The sequence below is a fragment of the Meles meles genome, chromosome 14 (assembly GCF_922984935.1).
Source record: "Meles meles chromosome 14, mMelMel3.1 paternal haplotype, whole genome shotgun sequence".
Classification (NCBI taxonomy): Eukaryota; Metazoa; Chordata; class Mammalia; order Carnivora; family Mustelidae; genus Meles; species Meles meles.
In genome coordinates, this window is record NC_060079.1 from 27,962,421 (window position 1) to 27,977,363 (window position 14,943).

General features: G+C 35.2%; 1 protein-coding gene across 7 annotated transcripts in view; it reads left to right on the forward strand.

Moving 5' to 3' along the window:
- ZC3H13 (zinc finger CCCH-type containing 13) overlaps nucleotides 1–14,943 on the forward strand; it is a 97,817-nt gene that overhangs the window by 61,497 nt on the left and 21,377 nt on the right. For 4 of the 7 annotated variants that reach the window (XM_046028294.1, XM_046028296.1, XM_046028301.1 and 1 more), the window contains exons 10-13: nucleotides 2,164–2,628; nucleotides 9,431–9,622; nucleotides 13,649–13,732; nucleotides 14,084–14,645. In XM_046028294.1, coding sequence (XP_045884250.1) covers nucleotides 2,164–2,628; nucleotides 9,431–9,622; nucleotides 13,649–13,732; nucleotides 14,084–14,645 — 1,303 coding nt within the window. The remainder of the gene's footprint in view (nucleotides 1–2,163; nucleotides 2,629–9,430; nucleotides 9,623–13,648; nucleotides 13,733–14,083; nucleotides 14,646–14,943) is intronic. The other 3 variants (XM_046028298.1, XM_046028300.1, XM_046028297.1) reach the window with 2 other exon arrangements.

The following is a 14,943-nucleotide window of genomic DNA, read 5'->3' on the forward strand; positions in this document are numbered from 1 at the left end:
AAGCCAAGTGATCCGTTTTCTAGGTGTAACTCAAGAAAGAAGTTAGCAAAGCAGTTTCCCTTTCTAGATCCCTAAGAATTAAGTTAACTTTGGATTTGCTGCTCCTTGTTAAAGCTGAGGTGCTATTATCTGGCAATACAGTCTAATAGTTCTGATCTCTTTCTGTACTCCTTATCTAAGCTTCTTGACCTTATATATTTAAGGTTTTTCCCCTAACTTCTGAGTTGGTGTTTAAACATAATGAGTACTCGGGAAATATTGCTTACTTGCAACATTTCCCTTTAATGTGCATTTAAAAATAAACCTCTGAGAGTATATTACAGCAGTCTTCTGTGAAACATGTTGAATTTAGTTGTTCTCTTCCTATTAGCAGTGCAATAATTAATCAAGTTCTTTTATTCAGGAAAATGATATACACCCAGGTAGGGATCAGAGAGAGCTTCTGTTGTATAGAATTATTTCTTATGTATATCATTTTGGAACCAGAACAGCACAGCAATATTTATGGAACATTGGTAAGATAGGAAAATTCTCTTAGCACCTGTGCATTAATTTTAATAAGATCTTTAACTGGAGTTGACTGGGAATATAGTGTACATTTAATGAGTACTTATTGAATGAAAACTCTTCAGTGTGTTTGATATCTGTTTTGAAATAATAATGAGGGGAAATAGTATGTGGTTGATTCTTAAAAGAATTTTTTGTGTGTGTGCTAAGAGAGGCCCGTGTTACAGGAAGAGTCCATTTAATAATAAACCATATGTGTTTAGTTTCTTTGTAAAGATGTTTCTATAACCTTCCATACAAGATATGTAGCAGTTTGTTCCTCTATTGAGATGTCATCTTCTGAAAGAAGAATAATTTTAGTGGAAGAATGGGGAGGTAGGTAAAGAACAAAATTTAGTAACTAGATTTGAAAAGACAGATGGAATCATGAAAAGGATCTGGTACTGAGCGAACATATTTTTAGGCCCAGTTGGCATTGGAGGAGGACTAGAAGTCATAAATTGCACCAAAACGGATGGAAACCTATCCAGTCCTTGCCTACTGCTTCTGTTCTTAAAGGGCATCTGTGAATGTAAGCATATGGACGATGTAATTGGCAGGAGAGATGAGTTATTAATGTGAAAATCTAGGGGGTCTTGTGGATACTGTTTGGGTGCTTAAGAAAGTCTGTAGACCTAGCCACCTGGGACAAAGAGAAAAGAAGGTAAGTTGACAATAGGCATACGGCTCTTAGGCGTACGACTGCTATAACTGCTAAAATAGCCTCAGATCTTGAGGTAGTTCCAGAATGTGAGAGCAACACATAAGGGAGTCTGACTTAAAAACAAGGCAATGTTTGTTTTCTGATGTTCTCTTGTTAGCCCTTTGACTTCATATCAGATTTATGTTGTGATCAATTTCTGCCTGTTCTAGGCACATCTAAAGAATAATTTATGTTCTTTGCAAATTCCATTAGGTATGGGGTTGCCTAAGCCATTTAGGCTCTGGGCCTCTTAATTTCTTCATTTAGATGGTGACAAGGTTGAATTAAATAATCAGTGAGTTTTGTTTCAGCTTTTTAAAAACTGAAGTTCCTTTCTTACCTTTCTGTGAAGCGTTAGAAAATGCTTTAATGAGAGAAAACTTTAGAGACAGGAGTGATTCAGTAAACAGTTCAAGAAAAAGAGAGGGTGAGTAGCAACATCTCTTTGCCAGCCAGCTTACTAACTATAGGCCGCTCTTAAGTACTTTAAGTACACTTGAGGTAGTCACAGATAGTCTAGTTCGGCCCCTTCCTTGGTAGAGATGGCTAAAGTCACTGTGTACCTCTAGATCTACAAGTAATTTCTAAAAAATAAACCATCAGTGATATGAGATCAATTTATTTGTTTTGTTTGTTTAAGATAAGTATGGATAAGTTGGGGCATGGGAAGATGCTAATCAAAGTTTATCTAATCAAGAACATAGTTACTCAAGTGTTAATAAAATTACCTTTGAAATTGTAGTTTATGTGTGGTTTTAATTTTCTTATTTGCCCATGTTTTCTTTTTTTTATTTTCTGCAAAGAACGTGAATTACCATTTTTTAAAAATTTTTAGCTCTATATGTACATGTATTGTCTGGTTTCTCAAAATTTTGTTAAAGGAATTCTAGTTGATTTCCAAACTTGCATTACAGAGACAAGAAGCAAAAGGGATAGAGAAAAGGACACAAGAGAAGAACGAGAGTATGAACAAGATCAGAGCTCTTCTAGAGACCACAGAGATGACAGAGAACCTCGAGATGGTCGGGATCGAAGAGATGCCAGAGATACTAGAGACCGACGGGAACTAAGGGACTCCAGAGACATTCGGGACTCCAGGGAGATGAGAGATTATAGCAGAGATAACAAAGAGAGCCGTGACCCCAGAGATTCTCGGTCTGCTCGTGATACCCATGACTACAGGGACCGTGAAAGTCGAGATACTCATCGAAAGGAGGATGCCTATCAAGAAGAATCCCGAAGTTATGGCAGAAACCATTTGAGAGAAGAAAGTTCTCGTACTGAAATAAGGAATGATGCGAGAAACGAGTCTCGAAGTGAAATTAGGAATGACCGGATGGGCAGAAGTAGGGGGAGAGGTCCAGAATTACCTGAAAAGGGTAAGGTTTTTGACTTGTCAGTGAACTGTATCTTGTACGCTTATATAGAAATTATTAAATCTTTTAAGGTTTCTTTTCTAAATATATTCTTTTTTACATTCATTATCATCATTTTGTCAAAGTAATTTTCAATTAATTGAATTTTGGCCTCCCCTATAAATTCCAAATAAGAATTGTTAAATTCCTAAGACTTAGGAATTTGCTAAAGTAGCAAAAGATAAATGGGTCCTGATTAAAATCCCCTGGTAAATTATATCCAATTATGCCCACCCTCTTGATTAGTGTGGAACACTAAGAAAATTCCTGTCAGGCAAAAAAGTAGAGTCAAAAGGAAATAATTTCTACTAAACAGGTACAGATATGATAAAATGATTATTAAAGTGGAATTAAAACGGTGAACTTTCAAAATTGGTGGTATCAGAAATGACTGTATTCCTCAGTATACTTGTGCTTTCTTCAAATAATTCAGATAATTGTACATCATAATCTTGAACCATTTTTATTCTTCCCCTAAAAAGCCTTTACCAACACCCAGTAACTACCTACTACCTAAATTTTGTATTTGCCTCCCAACTGCTTGGACTGAATTAGTTTTGGCATGTGTTCCTCTCCCCTTTCTTTTGCCCTCCTCTGAAATACTGCTGCAGATTTCTGAACATTTCATTATTTCCATTGGTCTTTTGGTATATCTTGGTCAATATTATAACTCCATATGAAGCTGAAGGCTTTCCTTACCTTCTCCTTCGTAGTTAGTTGTCTTGGCTTTCCTTAGCCCTTTGCTTTTTCATATACATTTTTAAAATGAGGTTTGTTTTTTTTTAATTTTGTGAAAAACTTGGATTTTTATTTCAAATGCGTTAAATTTAAAATTTATAACTTTTTCTATTAAGGTCTTAATGTATTTTATTACTGGGTGCCCAACATTTTTGTGCTCTTGTCAGTGGTACTTAAAAAATTATTTTTTCTCTCTTTTCAATAATGGATTTACATGGTTTAAAACTTCAAAAGTATGAAAGAATATTTTGTGAAAAGCCTTGCCTCTATTCCTGACCTTATTCATTTCTTTGCCAATTTCATCTATATCCTTCCCAGAAATATTCTGCATAGGCAGGTTTGTAGGTCTACTCATAATCCCCATCTGGTTTTACAAACATAATTTTTTAAACTGTGTATTACTTTATGCCTTGCTGTTTTCACTTAAAAAAATACCTTGGAGATCATTCCTTATCAGTGAACTTGATAAGCAGCTCTATCCCCTTCTTTATCGTGCACATTGTCCATTGTAGGAATTACTGAAAAGTTCTTTTATTTAAATTCCAGTTAACTTACAGTGTAATCTTAGTTTCAGATGTACAGTGTAGTGATTCAGCATGTGCATACAACACCCATTGCCTATATGACAAGTTCCCTTCTTAATCCCCAACACCTCTTTAACCCATCCCCCCACCACCTCCCCTCTGGTAACCTTCAGTTTGTTTTGTATAAGTAAGAGTTTCTTTCTTACTTTGCCTCTCTTTTTTTTTTTTAACTTTACTCATTTGTTTCATTTCTTAAATTCCATATATGAGTGAAAATATGTTGTCTTTCTCTGACTGACTTATTTTGCTTAGCAAAATACTCCCTAGCTCCATCCATGTTGTTGCAAGTGGCAAGATTTCATTCTTTTTATGGCTGAGTAATATTCCATTGTGTATGTATACCATACTTTCTTTGCCCATTCATCAGTCATTGGACACCTGGGCTATTACCATAACTTGGCTATTGTAGATAGTGCTGTGTTATAAATATAGGGATGCATGTATCCCTTCAAATTAGTATTTTTGTATTCTTTGTGTAAATACCTAGTAGCGCAATTATTAATTATTATATTGTAGGGTAGTTCTATTTTTAATTTTTTGAGGAACCTCTATACCATTCTCCAAGTATACAATGCAAACACCTGTTTGCATTCCTACCACAATAGTGCAGGAGGGTTCCCCTTTCTCCACATCTTTGCCAACACCAGTTTTTTCTTGTCATTCGGATAGGTTTGAGGTGATAACTCATTATAGTTTTGATTTTGTATTTCCCTGATGATGAGTGATGTTGAGCATCTTTTCATGTCTGTGTTGGCTATCTGTATGTCCTCTTTGGAGAAATGTCTGTTCATGTCTTCTGCCCATTTTATAATTGGATTATTCGTTTTGCAGTGCCTATCAAAATACGAACGCCTTTTTGTAGAGCTAGAACAATCTAAAGTTAATACAGTAGTTCTTCCTTATCCACAGGGGCTGTGTTCCTGTGGGTGGATGCCTAAAACCTCAGATAATACTGAACTCTCTATATACTAGGTCTTTTCCTGTGCATACACACCTATGATAAAGTTTAATTTATAAATTAAGCATAATAAGAAATTAATAGTAACTAATAATAAAACAATGATAATATACCACAGTGAAAATTATGTGAATGTGGTCTTTCTCAGAATATCTTTAGTGCTGTACTTACCCTTCTTATGATGAAGTGAGATGATAAAATGCCTGCGTGATAAGGTGAGGTGAAGTGAATGATGTAGGCATTATGAGGTAACATTAGGCTACCGCTGACCTTCTGATGATATGTCATGTCAGGAGGAGGATCATCTGCTTCTGGACCCCAGTTGACCGTGGGTAACTAAAATCACAGAAAGCAAAGCCACAGATAGGGGAGGTGATATAAATTATATATTGATAGATGTGTAGGTATTCCAGTCTTTGTTTCTTCCTTTTTATTTATTTATTTATTTATTTTCAGCATAACGGAATTCATTGTTTTTGCACCACACCCAGTGCTCCATACAATACGTGCCCTCCTTAATACCCACCACCTGGTTAGAGTTAGGAAACTCTAACCCTGACCCTAACCAGTCTTTGTTTTTGAACAGTGCTTAGTGAATAACTGTGTGTCACTAAATAATATGTTTTTAAAGTATTTTATTTTCTACCACTTACTGTTGGTTTATGGAAATGATAATTGATAATTTGTATATTAATCTTACATTATTATGTCGCTGTATTTTTGTAGGAGATCTAATTGGATTCTCTTAAACATTTATGTCTGGGAACAGATTTGGCTCTTCTTTTCTGATTATTTACTGTCAATAACCTGCTGATGATCTTTCAGTATAGTGTTGACTATAAGTGCATTTTAAAAATAGGCTTATTTGCTCTGTTTCAGATTTTAAAGTGTTATTTTGGGCCTTTTACCATTAAACAGCATGTTTGTAGATTTTTAGCAGATTTTTTTATTGTGTTACAGATGTCCCCTGTTTCCCCAGCTTAGCTAACAACTTGTATCATGACAATTTTTTCCGTAACTTGAGAAGGTCATAGTTGGTCTCTTTAACCTTTTTACTTATGTTATATATTTCTTTAAAATTTAGAACTATCCTGGCATTTTTAAGATGAATGGAATTTTTTTCATTTTTTTTAAAGTTCTAGATTAGGTTAAACTGTGATATTGAATGAAACATCTGTGTTTTCAGTTGAGATTACATAGATTAGTGGCATAATGGTAAATATTTAACAACGACCTCTTCAGAAAAGGTCCTAACTTTTAGCTTTTGCCAGTTTCCATGGTATAAATAAATACTCTTGCCACATCAGATTTTGAGCTACTGACATGAGAAGAGATGCACACAATTGGCTCTTTCAAGCCACTGTGAACCAGTTCTAGCATGCCACTGCGTAGGTCATTTTTTATGTTGTTCTTGTTTGGCTTGGGAATCAAAGTTATACTAGACATACAAAATGTGTTAGGTAGTGTTGCTTCTTTTTTCCTCTGGAACAATTTATATATGATTAGTTATCTATTCTTTGACAATTTAACATTTGTCTGTTAAGCGTTTCCTATTTGTCTGATGGTTATAGCTTCTACTATCAATTGAGTTTTCTCGTTAAGAATTAATAGATTTAGATTATTGTAATGGTTATAGATTTGGGTTTTTTTTTCTTAAAGCAGTGTTATATTTTTGCAGGAAATTTGTTTTCCCAAATTTTTGATACAAAGATATTCCAGAATTTGCTTTTCTAAATCTGTTTTATATCTATAACTATATCCCCTTATTTTTCTTGCCCAATCTTGCCAGAAATGTGTCTGTTTTGAGTCTTTTCAAATAACTAATCTTTGGTTTATATTCTTTTGTATCTCTTCTGTTCTATTAATTTCTGCTCTTAAGTTTTACTTTGTTGGGAAATGTGTGGTAATTGTATTAGTAACCATTCTAAACACTTCATAAGTTTTAATATGATTTCTTCCTTGAATCATGAATTAGGTAGAAATATGACTTTAAATTTCCAATCAAAACTTTTTAAAATAAATCCCCTTCCTTAATTTTAATTGTTGTCAGAGAAGACTTTAAAGTCGACTCTTTGACATCTGTATTTGTTAAGACTTAGCTGTGGCTCAGAAATTTACATAAATGTTCTGTGTGTGCTTTTAATAGTTGGATGCAAAGGGTGTCTCATGTCAAGCTTGTTAACCATGGTTTCAAATCTATAATTGTTTTTAGTCTGCCTTTTCTAACATTACAGAGAAGTGAGTTAAATCTACCACTGTTATTGTGAATTTGTTGATTTCATGTAATTTGATCAATTTTTGCTTTGAATATTTTAAGACTTTGCTGTTAGGTATAAAGGCAGATTATTCCTTTTACCACTGCAGAATGACCCTCTTTATCTCTAATAGTGCTTTTCGTTTTGAAGGTTATTTTACTAACATTTCTTTTGGTTTGTATTTGATAAGTATCTTTTTTCATCCATTTCCCCTTGCTGTATCTTTTTGTCTTAAATGTGACTCTAAACAGCATAGGTTAGACATATGTTGAATCTTCTTATTGTATCTTCACTGATTCTTAACTTTCAGATTTTTCATCTCTCTTTCTCTTTTGTTTCCCAGGTCATTTCCTCAGACATATCTTTTTTTTTTTTTTTCTTACTAAGTATCTCTTAGCAGCATCTAAGCTATTACTTAACTTACTCATTCCTAGACGTTGTATTTAGCTCATTTCTAGTTTTTAAAAAATGTTTTAATTTCTTCCTTGTGGTCTTTAATTATACAGATATTTTGACTATTAAAATACATTGTTAACAGTATTTAGAATTCTTCTCTAATTCTTTGAAGGCTCAAAGCCTGTTATGTATATTGTGGCTGTGCGTAGCTCTGCATTTTTTAAGCCACTTTACTGAAATATGATTGACATACAAAAAGCACATACAGCTTGGAGATAAGTTTATGCTCATGAATCCTTCAGTACTATCTATGCCATTAACGTATCCATTGCCTGCACAAGTTTCCTCTTGCTCTCTCTTTACTATTTTGTATGTGTGTGATGAGAACGCTTAAGATAACATCTACCCTCTTATCAAATTTTTTACTTTCCTGGACAGTATTATAAACTGTAGGCACTGTACTGTACTCTAGAGCTCTAAATCTCATTCATCTTATACAGCTGAAACTTTGTACCCTTTGACTAACACCTTTCCATCTCCTTCTACTTCCAGCCCTTGGCAGTTAACCGTTCTACTCTCTATTTCTAAGAGTTTGACTATTTTAGATTCCACATATAAGTTGCACCATGTAGTATTTGTCTTTCTGTGTGTGACTTATCTCACTCAGCATGATGTCCTCCAGGTTCATCTGTGTTGCTGTGTTGTTCTCAAATGGCAGGATTTCCTTTTTTTTTTTTTTAAGAATGAATAATATTCTGTTATATGTATATACCACATTTTCTTTATCCATTTATCTATCAGAGGGTATTTGGGTTGCCTCCATGTCTTGGCTATTTTAAATAATGCTGCTGTGAACATGGGATATCTCTTCCAGATCCTGATTTCAATTCCTTTGGATATATACCCAGAAGTGGGATTACTGAATCATATGTGGTTCTATTTTTCATTTTTTTGAGAAACTGCTGTACTATTTTCCAGTAGTGGCTATGTAGCTTTGGATTATCATTACCACAGTCAGGATGCTCAGCTGTGGATCACAGGACTCCCTGTGTTACCCCTTTGTAGCTGCACTCAAATCCCCTCTTATGTCCCTGACCCCTGGCAACCACTAATATATCCTCCATCTTACAATTGTTATTCCATAAATGTTACATAATGGAACCATGCTATATATATCCTGTTGAGATTGGTTTTTTCACTCAGCATAATTTCCTTGAGGTTCATCCAAGTTGTTACATGTATTAATAGTTCGTTCCTTGTAGTATTTCCCAGTCGAGGGATACCACAGTTTAACCATTCACCATTGAAAGACATTTGGGTACTTTCCAGGTTTTGGCTTTTACAAATAAAGCTACTATGCACATTCATTTCCCACATTTTTTAATGAAAATTTTCAGGCACCACTTAATGTCCACAAAGTACCTTGGTTCTGTATTGGAATGTTTTTGCTATAGATTGTAATCAAAGCCATAATATATATCCACTTTTTCATTATTTTCATGATATTTCTGTGAATTAGGTATGAACAGATAGTTTTCGTTTTTTGTTTTATTGGGTTTGGGTTAACTGAAGTGAGTCTTCTTGCTTTATGATTCCATTAAGACTTTTTTTATTGATAGAAAAAAACTGGGACTTAGCTTACCCAAGCCCATCATTAGACAACTTGGGTGTTCTGATCCAACATTTAATATTCTTTTCCACAATGATTACCATAATTTGAAACACTAACACACCTTCTTTAGTTGTGTGTTTTTTGGGAAGAAAGTTTGTGACTGATGAAACTTGTGTAATAAAGTATATGTGTTTAAACATTTGTGTGAATATCCTTTGTTTAGGAAGTCGAGGCACAAGAGGTTCTCAAATTGATAGTCACAGTAGTAGTAGCAACTATCATGACAGCTGGGAAACTCGGAGTAGCTATCCTGAAAGAGACAGATATCCTGAAAGAGACAACAGAGACCAAGCAAGGGATTCTTCCTTTGAGAGAAGACACGGAGAGAGAGACCGTCGCGACAACAGAGAGAGAGGTTTGTCAAATCGCTTATTATTCAATAATGGCCAACAGTGTTTGGGAGAATTGTTTTTTTAAAACCATTTATTAGTTTACTTTTTAATACACCCATTAAGACTTTTGCTTGTTGATACATTTGAAACTATTATATTTACTCATGTAATCTTCCTTGTTTACTTAGTTTAAGAGAGAGTGTGTAAATAGCTAGCTACCAAAGGACCTGTTTGGTAGCATGGTGGGTACTGAGGTGTAGTAAATACTTGCATACGGCAAGAACCTACGTGCCCTACTTTATGTCTCTCACCTTAACCAAATAGCTTACAACCCTTTATGGAATGTAGATGCTTGGTGCCCATTCTAGGCATTTCTGATTCAGGAGATGCTCTCCCACCTGAGTATCCTGGCCACTCACTCACTAACTTTGATAATATACTGAGTCTTATAAGAGCTGTCAGAAGAACAAAGGAAAAAAAATTTGGTGATGGTAGGGTTGGGGGTGATCTGAGGAAACATTTCACATGCATGTTCCTTCTTGAGAATTTACAATAGTTTAGCTAATTTTATATTCTTGTGTATCTTAAACTAAACATTTTTGGTTAATGTATTAGATTCTACTCTGTTAGATATACTCTCTTAAATCAGTTTTGAAGCAGGATTACTCAAAGTCATTTAAAAAGGGTTTATAAGCAATTTCTTTAACAAGCTTTTATTGTCCATCTGTATTAGGGCCTTTAAACTCTTTAAGATCTTATAAAGGTCTTACTAACTTTGGCTGGTTACTAAAGTAAGGTTTGCTATAATGCTGAGATTAATATAGTATGAAACTTGACTGAGTAGGAAATTGAATAATGATGTTTCATAGTGGGCGGAATCACAAAGGTAATAGTGTGTGTGTTGATATGGGCAGTAATGAGAGAAGGAAGTCACTAAGACACCAGGTACTTCAGTAGTATAGATGAGATTAGACTTGGTTGAGTTGAGTTTGGTAGGGTAAGCCTAATGGATTTGTGTTAAAAGATGTGTATGATATCCTTAGTTACAGATGAGGCTGGAGTTTATATGTTATGTGTTGATATCTGCGATTATATCTTACCTAACGCTGATTCACCTCTCCTCAATCTAACATTTTATCCTTGTAATGCTGTGCTTTTTTAATATCTCTTCTCTTCTCTTTCTCTCTCTTTTTTCCCTAGTTGGATATCCTAGCTTAGGCTTTTTCATCTTATTCCTGAATTCAGTAGCAACACTTGGTTTCAGTCTTGTATTTAGTTCTCAACCATACGTGTATTAAGTTTCTGGGAACTTCGATAGTTGCTTTTTATGTATTAGCAGACTTAATATTGTAAAAGATACTAAGTCTGGGAATATATATATAAAATATTCTTTAAAATCCTTTTATCTTTATAATATTCCTGTGAGTGTTGGCATGACAAGAGAATTTCACATGAGATTTGGGCTAGGAGAAGGATAGTGATTTTTCCACTGTTACAGAGAAGTAAGTTCCAGAGCTGGAATTCAAACTCAGATCTTCTGACTGCAAGTTCTGTCCTCTTTCTGTTTTACTTTACTATAACTACTTCAATAAATATCAGTAATATTGAAACAGAACTATATATTTGAGGTTACTGGTATATTCCACAACGTTTATTGAGTACTCATGCATTTTGCTAGGTTCTTGAAGTACAGTAGTTCTTGTGCTTATAGAGCTTAATGGGAGGGAAGATACCTCCCCTTAAAACACCCCAAAAGAGAAATGATTGTTGAGTGCAATCAAGGACACAAAGAATGTGCCCAGATAGAAATAAAGGATAAGAGAGGAACCTTCTTTAGATAGAATGTATATAAAAATTTGAAAGATGACATTTATGCAGAAGCATAAATGCAAGAGAAGAAACTAGCATTGTGAAGATAGAGGGTAAAAACACTCCATGCAGAGGGAAGAGTATGTGCCAGTTCTTTGAGATAGGAAATACTATGTCCTAGAGTTTGGAAGAAGGGCAATGTGACCAGAGTATGGTGAGCAATAGACAGATTGATAAAGGTTGAAGGTAGGGATGTGCGCAGGCACCTTGTTCTGTGCTCAGGAATTTCAGTCTTCCCTTTAGTTCTTAACAGGCTGATTAGGATACACAGAGACAATTGGAGTGTGATTAATGTTACTACTCTATGAAGTTCTGTGAGATGACAGAGGAGCAGACAGGGTTCTGAGATCAGGAAAGCTTCCCTAAAGAGTTTTCTAGAAGGAACAGTGGAAGAACATTTTGCAGGGAAAAGGGATAGCATGTGCTGACACGCAGGACTAAAAGAAACATATGCTTAGAGTAGTAATGAGTTATGGTGTTGGGAGTAGAGGTATGCCATAATAGGTAGGGAAGGAAAGAAACTGGGAAAAAGGACTTGTAAGAGACTATAGACCAGGTTCTAAATAGTCTAATAAACCAGGCTAAAGATTTTTGATTGGTTGCCTTGTAGGCAGGGAAAAGCAGTTGGAAAAAATAGAGTTTTCATGGGAAAAGTATAAGTAAGTCTGGGGAAGGACTGAAGACAATGATACCAACCAGTTAGACTGTTGATGACAGAGACATCTGGGAAGAGGTGATCAGAGTCTGTTAAGAATACTAACTGTAGGGATGGAGAGAGGAAATGGATTAAGAAATACTTTGAGAGTGAAATTGATGGATAGCTCAGAGCTCTCCAGCTTTCATGAATGGGTATGTCATTCATTAAGATAAGGAAATAATATGAAGAGAAAAGCATCTTTGAAGAACATATTTTGGGGAAAAGATAGAAAAAAGTTTAGACACATTAAAGTGATGTTCTTATATCCTCTCCATTTTCTTTGAAGTAAGAGACATTGTCTTTTTGGTTGGGGAAAATAGAATTTTTATTTGTCATAAGAATTATGAGCAAAAAAGTTTATTCCCTGACATGACTGTAATCATAAATTTCAAGTATGAATTACTACATGCTGCAGTATTGAATTTCAGGTTCTGTAATCATCGTGACATTAGTATGACCCCTCAACCAGGAACTCAGACAATCTAAGACAATAGATTGTAGCATTTGGGGAATCAAAAGTGAACAATAGAACCATTTTAAATATAAGTTGGTTTCAGCAAAAATAAAAAAGGGTTTAGGAGAAACTGACTTCTAGTCCCAGTGTCCTAATAAATCTGCCATCTCTGTGGCTTTGGCCAGTCAACTTCTGGACCATAATTTCTGTGTTTTTAAGAAACAGCCAGCTAAGGTTTTGTTTTAGCTTTAAAATTCTATGAACTTTTGTATTGATAAGTAACCTCTAAAGAGTAAATATGCATAAGTCTTGCCTTTTTCATCTGTGATAAGATAGGAAATTCAAATTACTATAATGATTGATCCCTTCCCTGGAAACATCCTTAAGTTATTCTGCTTAATAAGCTGGTGTTTGATATTCCACTTGAAAACTTATTGACCATATTGTAACCCATACAGTATGGGTTTATGACTAACCCATAAACATTATTACATAATACGGAAATAGGAACCTCACACAGTAGCCTAGATCCTACCACAGTGAACTATTTTCAAAAATGGTTAATTCTGTGGAAAAGTCAATCCCATTTTTTTATACATTTTTTTGGTCCCAGACTAATTTCCTCCTCAACTGGGCATTTGGGCAGCATGTCTTCATTTTCTCTGTGTTTATATGATTCATGTATTGAAAAAAATATATTTATATAAAATGTGATGAGATGATCAGTTAACATTTTTAAGAAAACAGCTCTTCATCTGAGTGATGAGTTATATGATTAAATAAAACTTTTAATTTATTATAAATATATATCACTAATATGAAACACTTTACATTTGATTACTTCAAGATTGCTAAGCATCAGTACCCTTAATATTCTAGTTTATGATAAATTGATATTGCAGCAACAATTATTGACAGTTGTTTTGTTCTACTATATTTTCCTCACATAATAGCTGCACTTTGATATGTATATATTTTGGCCTGAAATTAGAGGTGTGACTTACGAGGGAAATTTTTTTTTTCCTTCAGCTCCTATGTTCTACACCTCCTGCTGCCCCTATCCTTTGCCACCAGTGTTCTCAGGTCCTGCTGGGGGGACAGAGAAGATCAGAGGTGAAGGGTAGAGATGGCAGAAAGTGGGGTTGGAGCAGTGGGCTGGAGGTAGGGTAGGGAGCATGCAGAGAAAGATCAAAGGTGGATCAGTGGGAGGTGGGAGGGGGGTTGATGGGGAACAGAAAACATGTTAGTTAGAGGGCAAATGAAACTTACCTTTAAGAAAAAAAAAATTTGTAAACATCTAGGGGTGATTATTTGGATGATTAACTTAAACGTAAATATAGTACCTGATTTATATTTGCTGCCAGTGTGACCCTATACACAGATAAAATTTAAGATTTGCCATATTGTCTTACCAATAGGTTATCTGTCAAATTAATCACTGACAAAACTTGATTTTCATTGTAGATCAAAGACCAAGCTCACCAATTCGACATCAGGGAAGGAATGACGAGCTTGAGCGTGATGAAAGAAGAGAGGAACGAAGAGTAGACAGAGTGGAGGATAGAAGAGATGAAAGGGCCAGAGAAAGAGAGAGGGAGCGAGAGCGAGACAGAGAGCGTGAGAGGGAGAGGGAGCGTGAGCGGGATCGGGAAAGAGAGAAGGAGAGAGAGCTGGAAAGAGAGCGTGCTAGGGAGCGGGAGAGAGAAAGAGAAAGAGAAAAGGAAAGGGACCGTGAAAGAGAGCGAGATCGTGACCATGATCGAGACAGGGAGAGAGAGAGGGAGCGAGATAGGGAAAAAGAGCGGGAGCGAGAGAGAGAAGAACGGGAGAGAGAGAGAGAGCGAGAGCGGGAGAGGGAACGAGAGCGAGAGCGGGAACGAGAGAGAGCAAGAGAAAGGGATAAAGAACGAGAGCGTCAGAGGGATTGGGAAGACAAAGACAAAGGACGAGATGACCGCCGAGAAAAGCGAGAAGATACCAGAGAAGACAGGAATCCCAGAGATGGACACGATGAGAGAAAGTCAAAGTAAGAATGAGAATGAATCAGGTTTTTAAAGTTACATTTCAGTAAAGAGTTAAAAAGTTTCATTTAATGCTTTTTAGTGTGCCCCTAATGTTCTTACAATAATTCTTTTTCCTCTCTACATTTTCCTGTATCTTAATTTTATTATATATATTTGGTGTTTAAAGTCTTTTGAATTGTCTAGGAAAAGAAACACTTTCTCATCCTATTTCTGTAGCCATGGATATAATTAATCATTCTTGTTTACTGTGCCATTTTTTTTTTTTTTTAAAGATTTTATTTATTTGACAGAGAGAGATCA